At 40.0% G+C, this 15,274-nt stretch overlaps 2 protein-coding genes across 6 annotated transcripts in view; both read right to left on the bottom strand.

Moving 5' to 3' along the window:
* MCCC2 (methylcrotonyl-CoA carboxylase subunit 2) overlaps positions 1–9,688 on the bottom strand; it is a 35,500-nt gene extending 25,812 nt beyond the window's left edge. The window contains exons 1-5 of the mRNA XM_065656285.1: positions 9,529–9,688; positions 5,144–5,210; positions 2,050–2,134; positions 1,718–1,819; positions 1,037–1,164 (exon numbers count right to left, since the gene is read on the bottom strand). Coding sequence (XP_065512357.1) covers positions 1,037–1,164; positions 1,718–1,819; positions 2,050–2,134; positions 5,144–5,210; positions 9,529–9,669 — 523 coding nt within the window. The 5' untranslated portion in view covers positions 9,670–9,688. The remainder of the gene's footprint in view (positions 1–1,036; positions 1,165–1,717; positions 1,820–2,049; positions 2,135–5,143; positions 5,211–9,528) is intronic.
* A 786-nt stretch (positions 9,689–10,474) lies between these two features.
* The window catches only part of BDP1 (B double prime 1, subunit of RNA polymerase III transcription initiation factor IIIB), a 56,103-nt gene continuing 51,303 nt past the window's right edge, over positions 10,475–15,274 (bottom strand). For all 5 annotated transcript variants that reach the window (XM_065656616.1, XM_065656620.1, XM_065656618.1 and 2 more), the window contains exons 40-42: positions 14,327–14,621; positions 13,237–13,477; positions 10,475–12,887 (exon numbers count right to left, since the gene is read on the bottom strand). In XM_065656616.1, coding sequence (XP_065512688.1) covers positions 12,759–12,887; positions 13,237–13,477; positions 14,327–14,621 — 665 coding nt within the window. In that variant the 3' untranslated portion in view covers positions 10,475–12,758. The remainder of the gene's footprint in view (positions 12,888–13,236; positions 13,478–14,326; positions 14,622–15,274) is intronic.

Raw genomic sequence — 15,274 nt, 5'->3', positions numbered from 1 at the left:
AGTTCACACTTCCCCTAATCTTTCTTTCAATATTCTTTGCATGCTTGGCCTGCCAGCAGGGCAAGGAATTACCAACACTTACAGTGGCCAGGAGCCACATTTATGTTGACTGTTTAACTAGTACAAGCATCCCGACTGGCAAACCAGCTGCTATGTAAGCTACTAAGCCAAGCAGAACAGGCCGGGGCTAAACCACTCTATTTTTTAAATGGAGACAGTAATAGGGTCTTTCTCCTCTGACGCAAAATCCACAGGAATACACACTCTCTGTCAAACTGGCTAATGGTTTCAGAAGTTATTAGATTGGGAACTGAGACTAAAAGACATACATCGGCAGAAAGCTCTTGTATTTGTACAAAACCAGGCTAAGAAAATACTACCCGTAATATACTAAAGACATTTGACACTCTGATCTTACACTTTAACAAAAGTATACCTAAGTAAAACTTATATGAAGGTTTGGCTAAATACTGATGTAATAGACTAAACTCAAAATGCAAAATAATACACAATGCAATTTCTGCTTCAGTAAAATTCATCCCAAATTGTAAAGATCTGTTGGTCCAAACTATTCTTGACACTTTTGGCACTGAGACTTTTTTTATCTCTTTGGTATGTTATCTCAAACAACTACGCGCTCCACCTGCAGAGTAACTTCCTGGTTTTTAACTGTAATTTGAATTAAGACTGACATTATAGGATGGACTGCTCAAGCATGACAGAAGGGAAAGGGATAAGAAAGAAGGGATACTGTGGCATAGTTACATTTGTATCTTATGAACTCAGCCCTATAGGAGGGCAGAAGATAGTGCTGAGAATGGGTACCCTCCGGTTAAAACTTGTCACCAACCTGTAGAGGTAACACAGTATTGATGAAAATACATTTGAATATATGTGTCTAGAATACATACCTGCTTAGTCAAATGTAGGGACACATCAGTTTCAAGAACATTTATCTAAAGAAGCAGTCTCTTACCTAAGAGATCCTGAACTCTCCTTAACAAAGAACATTTGCTATTTCTGCAATGGGACTTACCCAAATATATGCAAGGGAGATGATTTTGCATTGCAATTTCTTGAGCACGTAAATGTTTCTTAACAGTGATGGGATAATAGGTACCACCTTTGACGGTTGCATCATTAGCAACAATCAAGCATTCCACCCTAAAAACGAAGCAAGTTTATGAGAGAGGAAACCACTTCTAATGAGTAAGTATGTTTGTTGGATAAGAACTACAACATGCCAAGGATTCTCAAAAGGAGGAGGAGCCCTCCTCCCCTGCATTCCCTCAAATGCACGTTGTAACAGCAGCCTCAACACTATGACATCCTGTTTCCCAGTTCCTTAACTCCCTAAAATAATATTGAATTTCAACAATAGTCCTGGAGGTACTTCTAGTGAGCAAAAGTAATCCTTAGCCTAGAACACTGCCCTGTTTTTTGAGAACTGTCTTACTGATGCCAAATGTTCTTCCTTCACTGGACGTCAGAAACTCTATGAGTGTTCTGTTTTAATACGGGATATGCTAACGAAAAAAAATGTAAAACCACTTCCTTACAGCTAACACTGAACAAATTAAGATACCAACTTCGTTGATTTTCTGGGCGTCACAAATGAAACACTAAAAATGCTAATAGCTTAATACTGGAAACTGAACAAAATTATACCTTCTTCCTTTTCATATCATCAATAATGCAGACCACTGGAATCTCTCACCCAGATACTCGTCCAATGCCTGTGATAATGCCTCCTGCCGGTACCTCTTCATTACCGTACAACTGGTAACCTGCAAACTGGGAGAACTCCAAGAACGGAGACCTGAATAATGACAAACACAATTTTAGAAAGGAAATGGCCACATTAACCATTGAATCTCACTTAAAAGGTTAATTCTTTTTTTGAGAGATGAGTATTTCAAAGAACACTTCTGTAAAATTTCAACTGTGTTACACATCAGTTTTTATGGAAACTAAAGAGAAAACAAGCCTGTTGAAATGCTTAACTGCAAAAGAGAACCTAAAGTGTTTCCAAAAAAAGAAAGTACCTACCCGGGATCAATAAGCCTATCAATTCTCTCTCTGGGTAACAGCTTTCCTCTTGATGTATGAAGCTTACGAGCTTTTTCTCCACCTCCTGTGACACGGTAGTAAATTGTTAGATTTACTAAGGACACAAATAAATAAATCATCACTTATATTAAAACTCAAATGAGTTCACAGTTCTTGAAGTATCGACCTTAATAATTTAATAAATAATGGCTTCCACTTCAAACAGATTTAAGGTATTGATAAAAATTATTGCTTTTCTGAATTTACTCTATTTCCCCCCTCATTTTTTATAGTTAGTCTTGAGGTAAAGATTTTAATAAATAAAATTGTCTGAAACTTTCCCCACTGCTTGGCAATGAACAGAAGGGCTAAAAACACAAACATACAGACAAAAGCAAAGCATAAGGATCTATAAAAAATACTATTCCCCAAAATTGGTTCAAAATAGCTGTGCTGAATCCAATTCTGAAAGATCCAATACAATTTAGATTCATTTCCTTAGACCACTCCACAACTGTAAGCAGAGTTCAGACACACAGCATTTAATATCAAGTTTATCTTTGCCTCATTTCAACCCTTTATTTGAGGTCATCCTAAATCATATATTTTGCTCTCTAGAGCTTTGTGTCACTCAATAATTAAGATTTGTTGACACACCTCAGCCTCTTTATAACAACAGCTTATACAAACATTGTCTCTATGTAGACAGATCACTGATCCACCTCATCACTCTGAAATTGTCTCCCCCATCCAAAATAAAGAAGGTGTGATTTTGCTAACATTTCTCCTGGGACTTCAAGATTTCTTTGTCAGCCAAGCATCAGTGAAACGGAGCTTTTAAGCCTACCTTTCAAGCCCTTTCTCTCACCTCCTTCCTTGATCACTACACACATCATTTCCTATCTGTTAGGCACGACAGAAAGCCCACTATTTATTTCTGATTCAGCCTGTTCATCAGGTCTGTATATCCAGCCAAAGTCGCAATCTTGTAAATTCTTTCTGTCCAAGTTTCTTAAGATACAACCTCTCACATCCACCCACAGAGCTCACACTCTCATCCAAGTTCTCAACATCCCACATTATAACCACAACATTTTCCCTGACCTCCATCTTCCCTTTCTCATTCACACCAAGTGACGCTGCAAAAGTCGTTTTGCAACCCTGTGATATTTGTTAGCTCTGTGCGCTCCCCCTCTTCACACACTAATTTAAATGCTTGCCCTCCAGGCCCCGTAGCCATTCTATTGGACATTTCTTGCCCAAGATCAAGACGTTTGCTTTACCCTACGCTAGTCTCCATTCTGTACACTGAGAAGCAGCATCCCTGACAATGAAACCAACTTGGAGGCATTTAATTTGAAATCCCAACTTTAATTTCTCCTTTACAGTAATGTCTATAAAAACTTCACTGTGACTGCTGATGTCCTATGATTGCTGCCAGTCACGGAGACTAAAAGTATCTCAGTTGCTTCTTGTGCTTGCTATCAGAAATCCATCTGTTGCAATTCATCATAGCCCGTAAATTCTTTGGGGCAGGGACCATCTTCCTGTTTCACAGCCAAGGATTACTCAGAACAGGATATGGGTTCACAAAAGCCCTACTCACTGAAGTAACAAATAAAGAATGAAGCTTTCATTACAAAGACAAGAGCTCAAGAGGTTTCATTACTCAAGCAAGAGCTCAGCCTCTGAGAGACGGCTCTTAACAAATAATAAAAAGATGTTGCACTTATTCTTCAAAAATATTCAACATAAGTACCTGATTCTCACATATCTAAATGACAGGCAAAGTAATCTCAATCGACGCAACTCACAACAGTGTATTAACATCCTGGTAGAGCTCCCTGAAAGGGAGGAAAGATGAGGGCCATGTTCTTGTGCTGTTACCATGTAATAGGCAAGAACAGGAAAATGTGCAGCAGTGAAGACAGCCGTCAACTTTAGTTCATGTGCCACACCGGGAAGTGCTGAAAAGTCACTACATCCATAAAGGACACAGGTAGCCCATGGGTTTCAGCATCTCCTCAGGAAATCCTGGAGTTTTATTTCACAGCAAGCAAGCAAAAACACTAAGCACAAAATATTAACTGTGCTCCGTTCCAAAGTTGTAAAAGAAAGTGCATTACATAAGAAACAGTGTATGAACAGACAAATGGTATCATGATCGACATAAGAAGAGGAGAATTAAAATTGCACAGTTAAGCATTTATAAACCATTTTCATTTTATTTGCCCCATTAATTATAGTCAGCTGTAATTAATTCAGGTAGTCTTACAAGTCAAAAAGATGAAATACAGATTTCAGTCTTTTAAACTATTACAGACTTGCTTTTGTTTGCCAGCAAAACTACAACTAGGGTCTTTGAAAATCCTCTTTGCAAGTGAAGAGACTAACATGCAACTTGAACAGAAACACATTTGCCAAACCAATTTGTTATAACAGCAAGCAGCAGTGGATGAAGCAAGGAAGCAAGTGAAGTGGAAAGTGTATCAGTAAAAGCCTTTTAGTAATAATCCTATCTATTTTTAAAAATATTGCCGTTAGAAATATGCATTCAACTGATTACTTAACTGGTTAAAAATTAACTGACTCTAAATATCCAGTTTTTACTATCTACCAGCTTACTTTTTGCCTCTCTGGCAATGAAATTAATCTTCTGTTTGACTAAATCAGCCTTGCTCTCATTTGTGTCTACTTTCAGTGATTGACGGATTTGCCTGCATTAGGATATTACCCTGATATTCAACTGGCAAACAAATAAATATGTTAACACACTAGATACTGTGGTAAACAAAGACATGTTAATGGTATGGAGATTTTTCTTAGCTAGCCCGAGTTACTTACAAAAAAAATTGATTTTGAACCAAGTTAGCTTGGATGCAAACCTTTTAAGATTTTCAGGTGACAGATAGTAAATCTAGATTTAAACAGAGGAGCTAAAATTTCAATACAACTACTACAATCCAGCAAATAAGTTGTACCTAAATGAAACGATTAATGAACGTACAGCTATAGGGGAAAATAATCCAAAGAACAAAACTGTTTATTGGACCAAATTAAACAAGTGTTCTGAAATCTAGACTATCACACTTACCTGATCTGATTTTTTCTGCTTGCTCTTGGAGTTTGGTTACCAGTGCTTTCATTCGTTCATAGTTTTCCTAAGTGGGGTATAAACCAGCATTTTAAGTTTAACCAAGAGTGACAGCGTTATTTTTTAATAAACACACACAGAAAGTAAAAGATTTTTTTATCTTCCAAATTTCATTTTACCTTATTAAATATTGGGTCTGTATTGTCTTTAAAGTAATAACATCTTTACCTATGTATTTGCTTTCCTCAGGCATCCCAAAGCATTTAAAAAACATGCTTCATAAAAACTCTTGAGTGTGTTAGGATTGTAAAAGACTAGTTCCAAATTTAGTAAACAAAACCGGAATTAGTCGTAACAGCTGAAGTGCTATTTTTCAGGTTTTGTTAATTTTTTGTTACAGGTTTGTTTGTTTTTTAAATCTAATTTTGTAAAAAACATCATGTGGATTCAAATTAAGTGCTGCTATATCTCTTGCAACAAGAGATGAATGACCTACAACAAACTAGTTTTGGTAAATACTTTTTACATTCTTGTTGTTTAGGTAGAATGTAAAGATAAAACAAAGCTTTAAAAAACCCAAGAAGTCTGGTCTTCCTGCCCATATGCCTCTTAGAAAAACAAAGACTCTTCGTTTTGAATATGAGTGACCCAGTATTGAGTTCACCATTTCTGTCAGAATTATCCAAAACTCTGTGTGCTCATTACAGCAGGTTTTTGTTGTAGTTGTTGTTGGTTTGGGGTTTTTTTACCATTTCTTAGGAATTAAAAGGTATTAGTCAAGCTTAATTATTAGGTTTTTTGTTTGGTTTTTGTTTGTTTGTTTTTCCATACACAGTACGATGTTACCTCTTTGAAAAGTGTAACTGTAATAAAACAGCATAACTGCTGCATAAGAAAATCATACTGCCTTGTCTAATTTTCATTCAGAAGATGTTAGCCTATTTTGACAGAAAAAACAACTGCTGACTATATTTGGATTTGAACACCCAGAACTAAGGTTTCTCCTACAAGCAACGAGTGTCGCAGTCATGTTTGTTCAGCCTCTCTTAGTCACTGAAAGGCACCAAGATGCAAAGCAGGAAGAAAATAAAACCACAGGCATCTCTCAAACTGTTTTAGCTGAGTAGTAAGCCGCCCAAAAGAACACATTTCTCTCCCCTTCGTAATTGCTACAAATAGATTAAAAATACTCTACTGAAAGGTAAAAAACTTATCAGGTGAAAACAGGACTCAGCAATTTTATCAGCTCATACGGATAAACACGTAGGGCCAGCATTTAGAGGTTGCCCAGCACGAGCAAGGTGACATGGTGAAGGACCAAGTCCAACCCCTGTGTCTCTGTGGCTTCTGGGAAGGATTCCTCATGTTCTAACAAAGTCTCCGCTGCATTGCGGCTCACAGCCTGCGCCTGCTTGGATTTTGTACCACCCCATCCCTAGCCAAAACCTAACACATCCCAAGGTACCAACCTCGGTTAATGAAATCTCTCTGATGCGTGGTGCCACCCTGCAGCCCCTCACTCCTGAGGACGCAGGAGGTCACCAGACTTCTGCACCTCCTCCCCTCCTTGTGAGGTTATATCAGTATGCCCACCACATTATTCCCTTCCCAGCCTATTTCTTTTGGTGCCTTAATCCTCCTCTCCCTGCCCCACCCACAGCACAGCTCCAACACCTACCTCTACAGATGTGTTCCTTCCTCCTAACCTGTGAAATCGCACTGCAATGACCTACTGGCAGTTTTACCACTGTCACAGCATCTTGGAAAGCAAGAACGAAACAACCCACATCTTGTCAATTTGGTTCCATTGTTCCTAGGAGAGACTATGTCGTACCTACAGCCACACGTAGGACTGAAAAAACAAAATCTGCTTCTAATCCTTTCCAAAAGACTCTGTTTACAAGTTAACATTTTTGCCCTGTGAAAAATTTGTAAAGCAGCCATTGTAATTTCATACTTTTAAAAATTCTGCAGTTGTCACAATGCCAGATTTATTTTATGTGTGTGTTCAGTTTGTCCAGCTGATTCATTTCGCAGCGTTACACAGAATATTTTCGGTGTTTCTCCCTGTTCAGTCAGCCTGTTCTCCCTAAATACACTCACCTTTTGCACACAGGACTGAGCTTTAAACCTCATCTTTAACATTGGAAAAAAAGCAGATAAAAATGGCAGAAGATATTAAAAGGGGCACAGCAATCATACTCATGGGCTTGTTTATTAGATTCTGAATTAACTCACCGTAGCTACTTTAGCTGCTCTACATGAAAAACTGTGAAAGGACTTTTTAGATAATTATAAAAACATTGTACTCAAATATCTGAGTTGCTTAAACTCAATTTCTATCCTTATTTTTCATGCCTTGAACCAGAATGCAACATCATTATACTTCACAAAGGAAAAGCAAAGATGCCTTGAATATTATTGTAGGTTTTGAATACACAGAGAAAAGGTTCCTCTCAGAACCAAACATGGTAGTTCTACCATAAAAGTGTGGGTTCTTCGTTAATTAATGAAAAAAAGGACAGTGAAGTGATTCCAAGTTCTTTCTGGAAACTCGCCCTTGCATCTGTAAGTTCTATAAAATTCTGCGGTTAATGAGGGTTTCCATAAACTTTAAAGCAAATTAAGAGGCAAACCCTACAGCTTTACCTACAGTAATCCTACAGTTACTGCACGAGCTAACTGAACTACTGCTACACTAGCAATGCGGCTGTAAGAGCTAATCCTTGGAATCTTTACACAGAATTTCCTTTATTTCCCAGAATTTAGATTCACTTATTTTTAAATTACATTTTAACCTGTCTGGTTTGAAAGACAGTTTACATTATAAAGGCCAGGCTGTCTAGCCGAATTCACAGCCAGAAATGCAAACATCAGCTACAGAAGGCAAGACCTTCATCACGTACTGTTATGCCTTCATGTGTTTGCATTGTTATTTCCTGTATTACTTTTACTTCAGATGGTTAAGTGCCTCACAGTCGGAACCTCAGCTCTTTGTGTCTGTAAAGCACTACGTGCATTTGCAGTGCTCTATAAATTATTCCTACCAAGTCCTAATACAATTAGCTACTTTACCAAGCCTTGCTTTTGAGACTGAAAGGTACACACATACAAATGCAAATCCAGCTAACAGCCTAGCTGAGTAAACACATCTATTTTTCTTGGTATGCAAAATATGAATATGCACACACATATATATACACAAGCTTTGTATGCATGTGCATACATACCTATATATATACACACAGATACTGAAATTTCACAGAAGTTTCAGTCACCTAACTTCTGCCCCGAAATTTAGTTTCTGTAAAATCAAACACAGAACCAAAAGAACTATTTTTGAGAATATATGTTGTTGCTTCACCTGCTGTTCTTGGAACAAATTTGAAACCAAATGCATGCCCTCCTACCAGCTTTGGTCCACACCTAAAGAACTATGTTTTTATCAGCCTCACTGTAAACATGGTTTCTATCTTGAATATGATGTTACCAATGCCCCGTTAAAAACAGAACAATTTACACCACATACAACTACCGCTCATTTCATTAAGACAACTGAATTCCACCTATCCCTCCTCCTCCTCCTCCAAAGATGATTCTTTCCGCTGCTGTCCTGGTTTCTGGACGCATGCCCATGACTTTGTAGAACTGTTCTGCCTGTCTTCAACTCAGGAAGCAATTTGCAAACCCAAGAAAATTTCCGACTTAGAAATCATCAACCCACAACCTCCCTGTCTCCACTTCATTAGTAGGGTATCGATCTGCTCTTCAATGCCGAAAACGCAGCAATGGCTGGCACTCCGATTAAAAAACGTAAAAAAATCCATAATGAGGCAGACAATGGTACAAACCCATGTTCTTCCTATATGGTCCCTCTGCGCCCAGCCTGAAGGGAACAAACACAACTTGGCCTTTCAGAAGGGTGCAAGGGGGACAACACTGTCAGCCCGGGCCCGCTCGCAGCGCGGACACCGCAGGGCGCTCGGTGCCGCTCGGTCCTTCCACTCAGAGCCCGGACCCCGAGTGCTGTTTTTTCGCTCTCCCGCGGACGGCCCCGGGAGTGCACCCCGGGCCCCGCAGGCCGCACCTCACGGGTGGGGCCTGCCCTCAACAACCGGCAGGTTTGTCTCGGCGGAGGCTTGCAGGCGGCCGAGCGGCGGGCCGGGGCAGGCGGGGGCTGTCGGCACCGCCCCGGCGGGCAGGGGTGGGCAGGGCCCCGCCGCGGCCTGGCTACGGGATGACCAGCCCCTGACTCCCGCGGCTCCCCGGGGCTCGGCACCGCTGTCCCCAGTCCCGCCGGGCGGGGAGGCGGCCCCGGACGCCGGAGTCTGTCCTCCGCGGCCGGCGGCCCATCGGGCGGACGGAGCCGGGCCGGCCCGGCCTACCTGGTAGAGGGCGGAGCCCGCGTCGGGCCGGGACCCCACCGCCGCCACCGCCTCGCCGCGGTACGAACGGGCGGGCGGGGCGGCGGCCGCGCGGCGCAGCAGCCGCCACGGCGGGAGCAGTAGGCGCGGGCCCAGCAGCATGGCGGCCCAGCCCAGCCGAGCCCGGGCCCGCCGCCGCCGCCACTCCCCCCGCCGCAGCCAATGGGCAGAGCGGGGCCCCGGGGCCGGGCCGCGCTGCCGCGTCCGTGCCCGCGCCCCGCGGTGTCCGCCTGGCGCGCCGGTCCCGCCAGCCGCGTCCTGGCGCTCGTCGGGCGGCTGCTTTGGGAGCTGGGCTAGGAAAAGGCAAAGGCCTTTCTCGTTACGGGTCGGCGTCAGCGCCGCCCGACCGCGGGCTCTGCCCCGTCCCCGCAGCCGCGGGTGCAAGAGGACGGTGCAGAACTCCCGGCCAGGGAGACTTGTCAGCACGCTTCGCCTTTCAGATCACAAGTGCAACCCATTGCCGTTCTTACACACGGCGGCCTTTGTCATTAACCGCAAAACTGCTGAGATGCTACAGTAATAGTGGCGGATTTCTTCTTTTTTTTTTTTTTTTAAAAATCCTAAGCTCTTTGCTTGAGAGTTGCTTCCCCGTTTGAAAGCTCTGCTATTTTTCAGTATTCCAGTTTTATCTTGTTTTCAAACAAGGCTATAGTACTTACAGAAAGCTAGCACTGGGAAGCCAGATACCAAGTAAGTTAATCTCTATTCTAAAACAAAACCAAAACCACACAAACAACCAACAACGCCCGTTACAGCGCACTCACTCAGCAGCCACCGCACCCGCACACCTCTACGCATCCAGCGTTGCAGCCGAGCTCCAGCCCTTCATTTAGACCACTTTTAAAATTTCTATACCTATGAGCATTTTAAAAAATGCAACTGATATTCTAAGAAATGGAAACGCAGGTAATATAAAATAATTTATTAACATAATTTACATACAGAATATGACTAGTTTGAAATGGAAAGCTTACGTGCAATGATACAGGGTGTCTGACTAAGCAAAGCAGCCTTCTACTAAATCTTTGTGAAAATGCTAAACTAATAGGCATTCAAATTTCATCGATCTTTTCTTGCATCCTTCACCATTACAAAGCTTTCATACACAGAACACAAAGTTTTCTTATCTCTGTTCAAATTAATGTTCCTTAAAAAAAGCCTCTAACAAAGTGCACGTGATTTACTCCAGGGAAAAAATGTGTAGCCCCAATTAACAAGGTAGATAAGGCACCTTAGATCTTAGTAATGAAGTATTTTTTTTCCCTTGTAATATGAATGCAAGTTAAAATGTATGCAACTAAATGTAGAATGGTTATCACCTCAGAAAGTACTTAGGGATATTATTTTATAGCCACTCCCCACAAATTTATTTTTAGGCTCTATCAGTGCAAATTATTTAAACATGCCACATGTATCAGGAACTAAACACTTGCATACATAAAATAATATCTACAAGATATACAATACATGGAGCTTTATGTATAGATTAATCTATTTCATAATGTTTACAGTAAGACAATATTTAGATGAACATTTCAAGTTAAATGGGATTAGGCAAAGCACAAGACACTGAACAGAAACTGGTGGTGTGGTTTGGTTTTGGTGGTGTTTCGTGGGAGGTTTTTGGGGGGGTGTGGGGGGAAGGGGCTGACTATGCTTTCAAGGAAGTTACTTTACACTGGGACTGTTAGTCTCTTTTCCACCCCCTCAAAAAGATATGCTGCTAATGACACTCGATTGACAGAGACCTGCTAACATAGCAATGTGCAGTAAGAGTAGCTTTTCTGTGTATTTTTCCTTATTGACAAAATTCTAAAGGCTCCTTCAGAAGCCTTGCCAATAACTTCTGAAAAGGCAGTCTCAAACTTCATCAAGTATTTCAGAATTAACTAGATACTCATATGAAAATATTTGCCAGTAAATTATTACCCAGTCGAAAGGTGAAGACAGATTTCTTGAGAGCATAACAATACCATTTAAACATCAGTTTTACTTTCATAATAAATCGTTTGCTTTGAAAAGGTACCTGCTGGATGGAATTAAGTAACAGGAGGAGAAAAAATTAAGACTATTTAAATCTACACACTCATTTCTGTGTAAGAAGGAGTTTCAGAATATTGAATCTTTCAGTGACCACCTGACTTTGAGACCACATGAACCTTGTTACCTCATCAAGACAATCTTCTTGATAACGCAAGTAAAAAATTAGACTAAAATCTAAAACTACGCAAGCATTTCATTGCGAGTGCAACTAGACATGCAACATGATGAAAACCATTCAAATTCAACTGCTCCAAAGTAGCCAAGCCTCGAAGCAACCATATGGTATAGGCATGGTTTGAATCCATCTCTTTGTGCTACTTTGCACTAGGTAAAACAAGATATACAAACACCTACATGTAAAACCAAAGAAAAGAAGTGGTATATATCCCCTTGTTTTCAAATTTAGATGGACATTAGCACTTAGATGAGGACTCATTAGCCTCTTCTTCCCACTCCAACAGGACAGCTGCAAAGATTAACATTGTGTAGCATCTTTTAGTAAATTGTGTTTTTCCAGTTTTCTCAATACATTTTTAAGGAATTAAAACCAGGTTAGGATCTTTAATTTATGTAATTAAAAACTCTTACAAAAATACATAATTTGGAGATACTAATAAAAATACCTGCAGTGCTGAACATACATATGTATTTACTACACAACTTCCAGTATTTGCATCCTGATCTATAGAGATTACACTATACATGAAAAGTCCATTTCTCCTTCTAACACACTAACATAACACACTTCACAAAAAGAAGTAAAGAACTTTTACAGCCAGTACCACAAGCTTTAGCGTTACAATTCAATGGGAAACTTGTCACAAGATTAAGCATTTCTTCATTGCACTTTTCTGGAAGACAGTCATACATCCAACATCAGTGTCCAAACAAGTGGAACTGTAAGCCAGCAGCCACTGGTGTGGTCCAATGACATCAGTGTCACAGTTTAGATTATGTCAACATTTCAACATTGTCAACATATCCAGGCTACTTCAGAAGGAATCCATTTCATTTCTATGAAATTTATTAACAACAGCTTGGCTGACATAAGTGTGGCATAATGAACATCAGAACAAATCAGAACTTTAAAAAAATACTATCTTCTTGTTGCAATATAGCCTCAGATCCTTGTTTTTTATAAAGCAATGTTATTCTGAATCATCTACTTCCATAAAGATGTCGCTGAAAAAATACTCAGAGATTCTAGTTGGCTCCTCTTCTTTCTCTTGATCTTTAGCACAAAGGGGTGGCTTCTCAGATGGCTTGTTACTTGGAACCTAATAGAAAAAGAAAAGGCTGCTCTTAACAGTCTTAATCTGTTTTGTGTGTGAGTGTATGTGTATATGTGTGCATATACATATGCACTTGAGCTTCCAATTTAGATAGGAAGTTTAGATAAAAAATTCAGTTTACTGGAAATGGGAAACAAATAGATACATGTGCAGAGAAAACACAACTTCGTTCCCTTATACGTTTCCTAGACATGCACAAGTCAGGATTTATTAACTGGAGCAGATAGGTTTCTCAAACATTAACACTACATGTCCACCTATGCCCTCCTGAAACAATTAAATCAGTGTTCTTCACATCTCAAAAATGCAAGGGCATTCAAATGTAAATACATACCATAACTGCAGCATCAGCAGCTACATTCTCACACTCCACAGATGATGATGTGCTTGTAGAGGGAAGGGAACAAGATTCCCTATCAACCTTAGTGGATGGAGTGGGTTTTTTTAGACTTCGCTTTGGAGTCACAATCCGAGGTTTTTGGATCTTTCCTCTATTTCCTTTGGTATCTTCTGCAGATTCAGAACTACTTTTTTTGCAAATTAAAGATAAAAATCCCAATGGTTTTCGTCCACCCCTGTTCAAAACACACACAGTCAGGATGTCACAGGATTGCTCCATAAAAGGAAGCTTTAAATAATATTACAGGAGTCCAATTCATTGTACAGGAAACAAACAGATGTTTCTGAGATCTAAGAAAATTCTAAGAATAAAATCCCAAAAAGTAATTCTGATAAAGGCTTTTGTATTACTGAATAGTCTGGTACTCTTGACAATCTCCAACACTGAGAACAGGTACAAATAACCAGTTCTGATACTCACACAAGCAAAATGAAAGAGTAAATTACAGGATCAGAAAAGACCAGTGGAGCACCACAATCAAAATCAGTGAGCGCAAGAGCAATAAAGAGTCAAACAATTAAACATTACAGAAAGGTATATGAGAAAAAAACACAGATCAATAGATAAGAGGAATATCTTCTAAATTGTCAAGATTGAAACTCCTTTGGGGAAATGACACATCTTAAGTTAGTCCTAAAAATCCAGTGTGCTGAGTACTATACCAGTAACAAATCTTATTGGCAGAAGGACAAAAATCAAACAACAATTATCTTAAGTCCGTATCATAGGCAACAGATGTCTGCCTCACAAGAGGCATCTGTCAGTGTCTAAACAGACATACCATACATCAGTAGTGTCCTTTAGTCAATCTGCTCATTTAATGAATAAAATAATTCAAATTACAAAGCAGTCAGTTTGATCCTTTCTAATTGCTGAAGAGGACAGACACCGTAACTCAGCCATGTAGGTCACAAACAACAGTACTGCCATTCTTGTAAGACTAAGTGGAAAACAGATATACAAACTTCAATACGGAAACAAGGTCTTTACAGAAAAGGCTGACAAAACATTGTTGCATAAATACCTGAGTAATGGAGCTTTTGAAGATGATGCTAGGCTTCCAGTATGTTCTAACTGTCCAGATTCATGCACATCCCCCTGCTTTCCTTCTCCACTCATTTCTGCTTTTCTGTTAGATGTTAAACTAGACATCGCGTCCTCCTCCTGTGTGCACGCTGAATTCTCAAGTGGTGCTTTCCCTAAAGACTCCAAAGTCTCAAGTGGTCTTCTCTCAGCCAGTGGTGACATAGACTCAGAAACCAACACAGAGGGAAGTACTTCTTCCTTTGCTGAAGCATCTGTTTTTTGAAAAAGATTGTCTGTAAAAGGAATTGAGAGTCATTTAAGGACTTCAGTTACTTTACTTCAATGAAAACACAACAGCCCAAAAGCGGAATGTGATGTTATAGAACCAGAATGTCCTGACTTGGAAGGGACCCACAAGGATCATCCGAGTCCGACTCCTTGTCCTTACATAGGACAACCCCAAAATTCACACCATGTGTCTAAGGGCGTTGCCCAATGTTAAGATGGCTTGTACCACTATAACAGAAGGGCTGAATTTTTGTTCAATTTTTTTTTGTCATTTTACTTTTTGAAGTCACCACTCCATGATTTACTTTTAGTCTGTAAGATCTTACAGCTAATACGAGGAAAAGCAGGTAAAGTGTGGTTTTACAGTACCCTCCTCATCCATCATTTACAACACACCATAGAACTTAGTCAAGTCATCTAGCTGTTTAAGCTACTAGAGTTTTTCTTAAAAGTACTTTTTCAGGACCAAAAAGTAGTTCTCTTTGATTCTTCAGAGGCGGATTAAGCTTTCGAACAATTACGTATTTTTTTAAGACAAATACAATAAAATATATTATTTTGGCATAGACTAGTTAAAATGCCAGTTCATACATTTGGCTATTAGCACTCTCCAAGAGGTGGAAATATTTGCTTAAGAGAAGGTATAATGTTTAGTCCA

This window comes from Caloenas nicobarica, chromosome Z (genome assembly GCF_036013445.1).
Source record: "Caloenas nicobarica isolate bCalNic1 chromosome Z, bCalNic1.hap1, whole genome shotgun sequence".
Lineage (NCBI taxonomy): Eukaryota > Metazoa > Chordata > Aves > Columbiformes > Columbidae > Caloenas > Caloenas nicobarica.
Note: the sequence above shows the minus strand (reverse complement) of the source record. Positions and strands in the feature narration are given on the sequence as shown.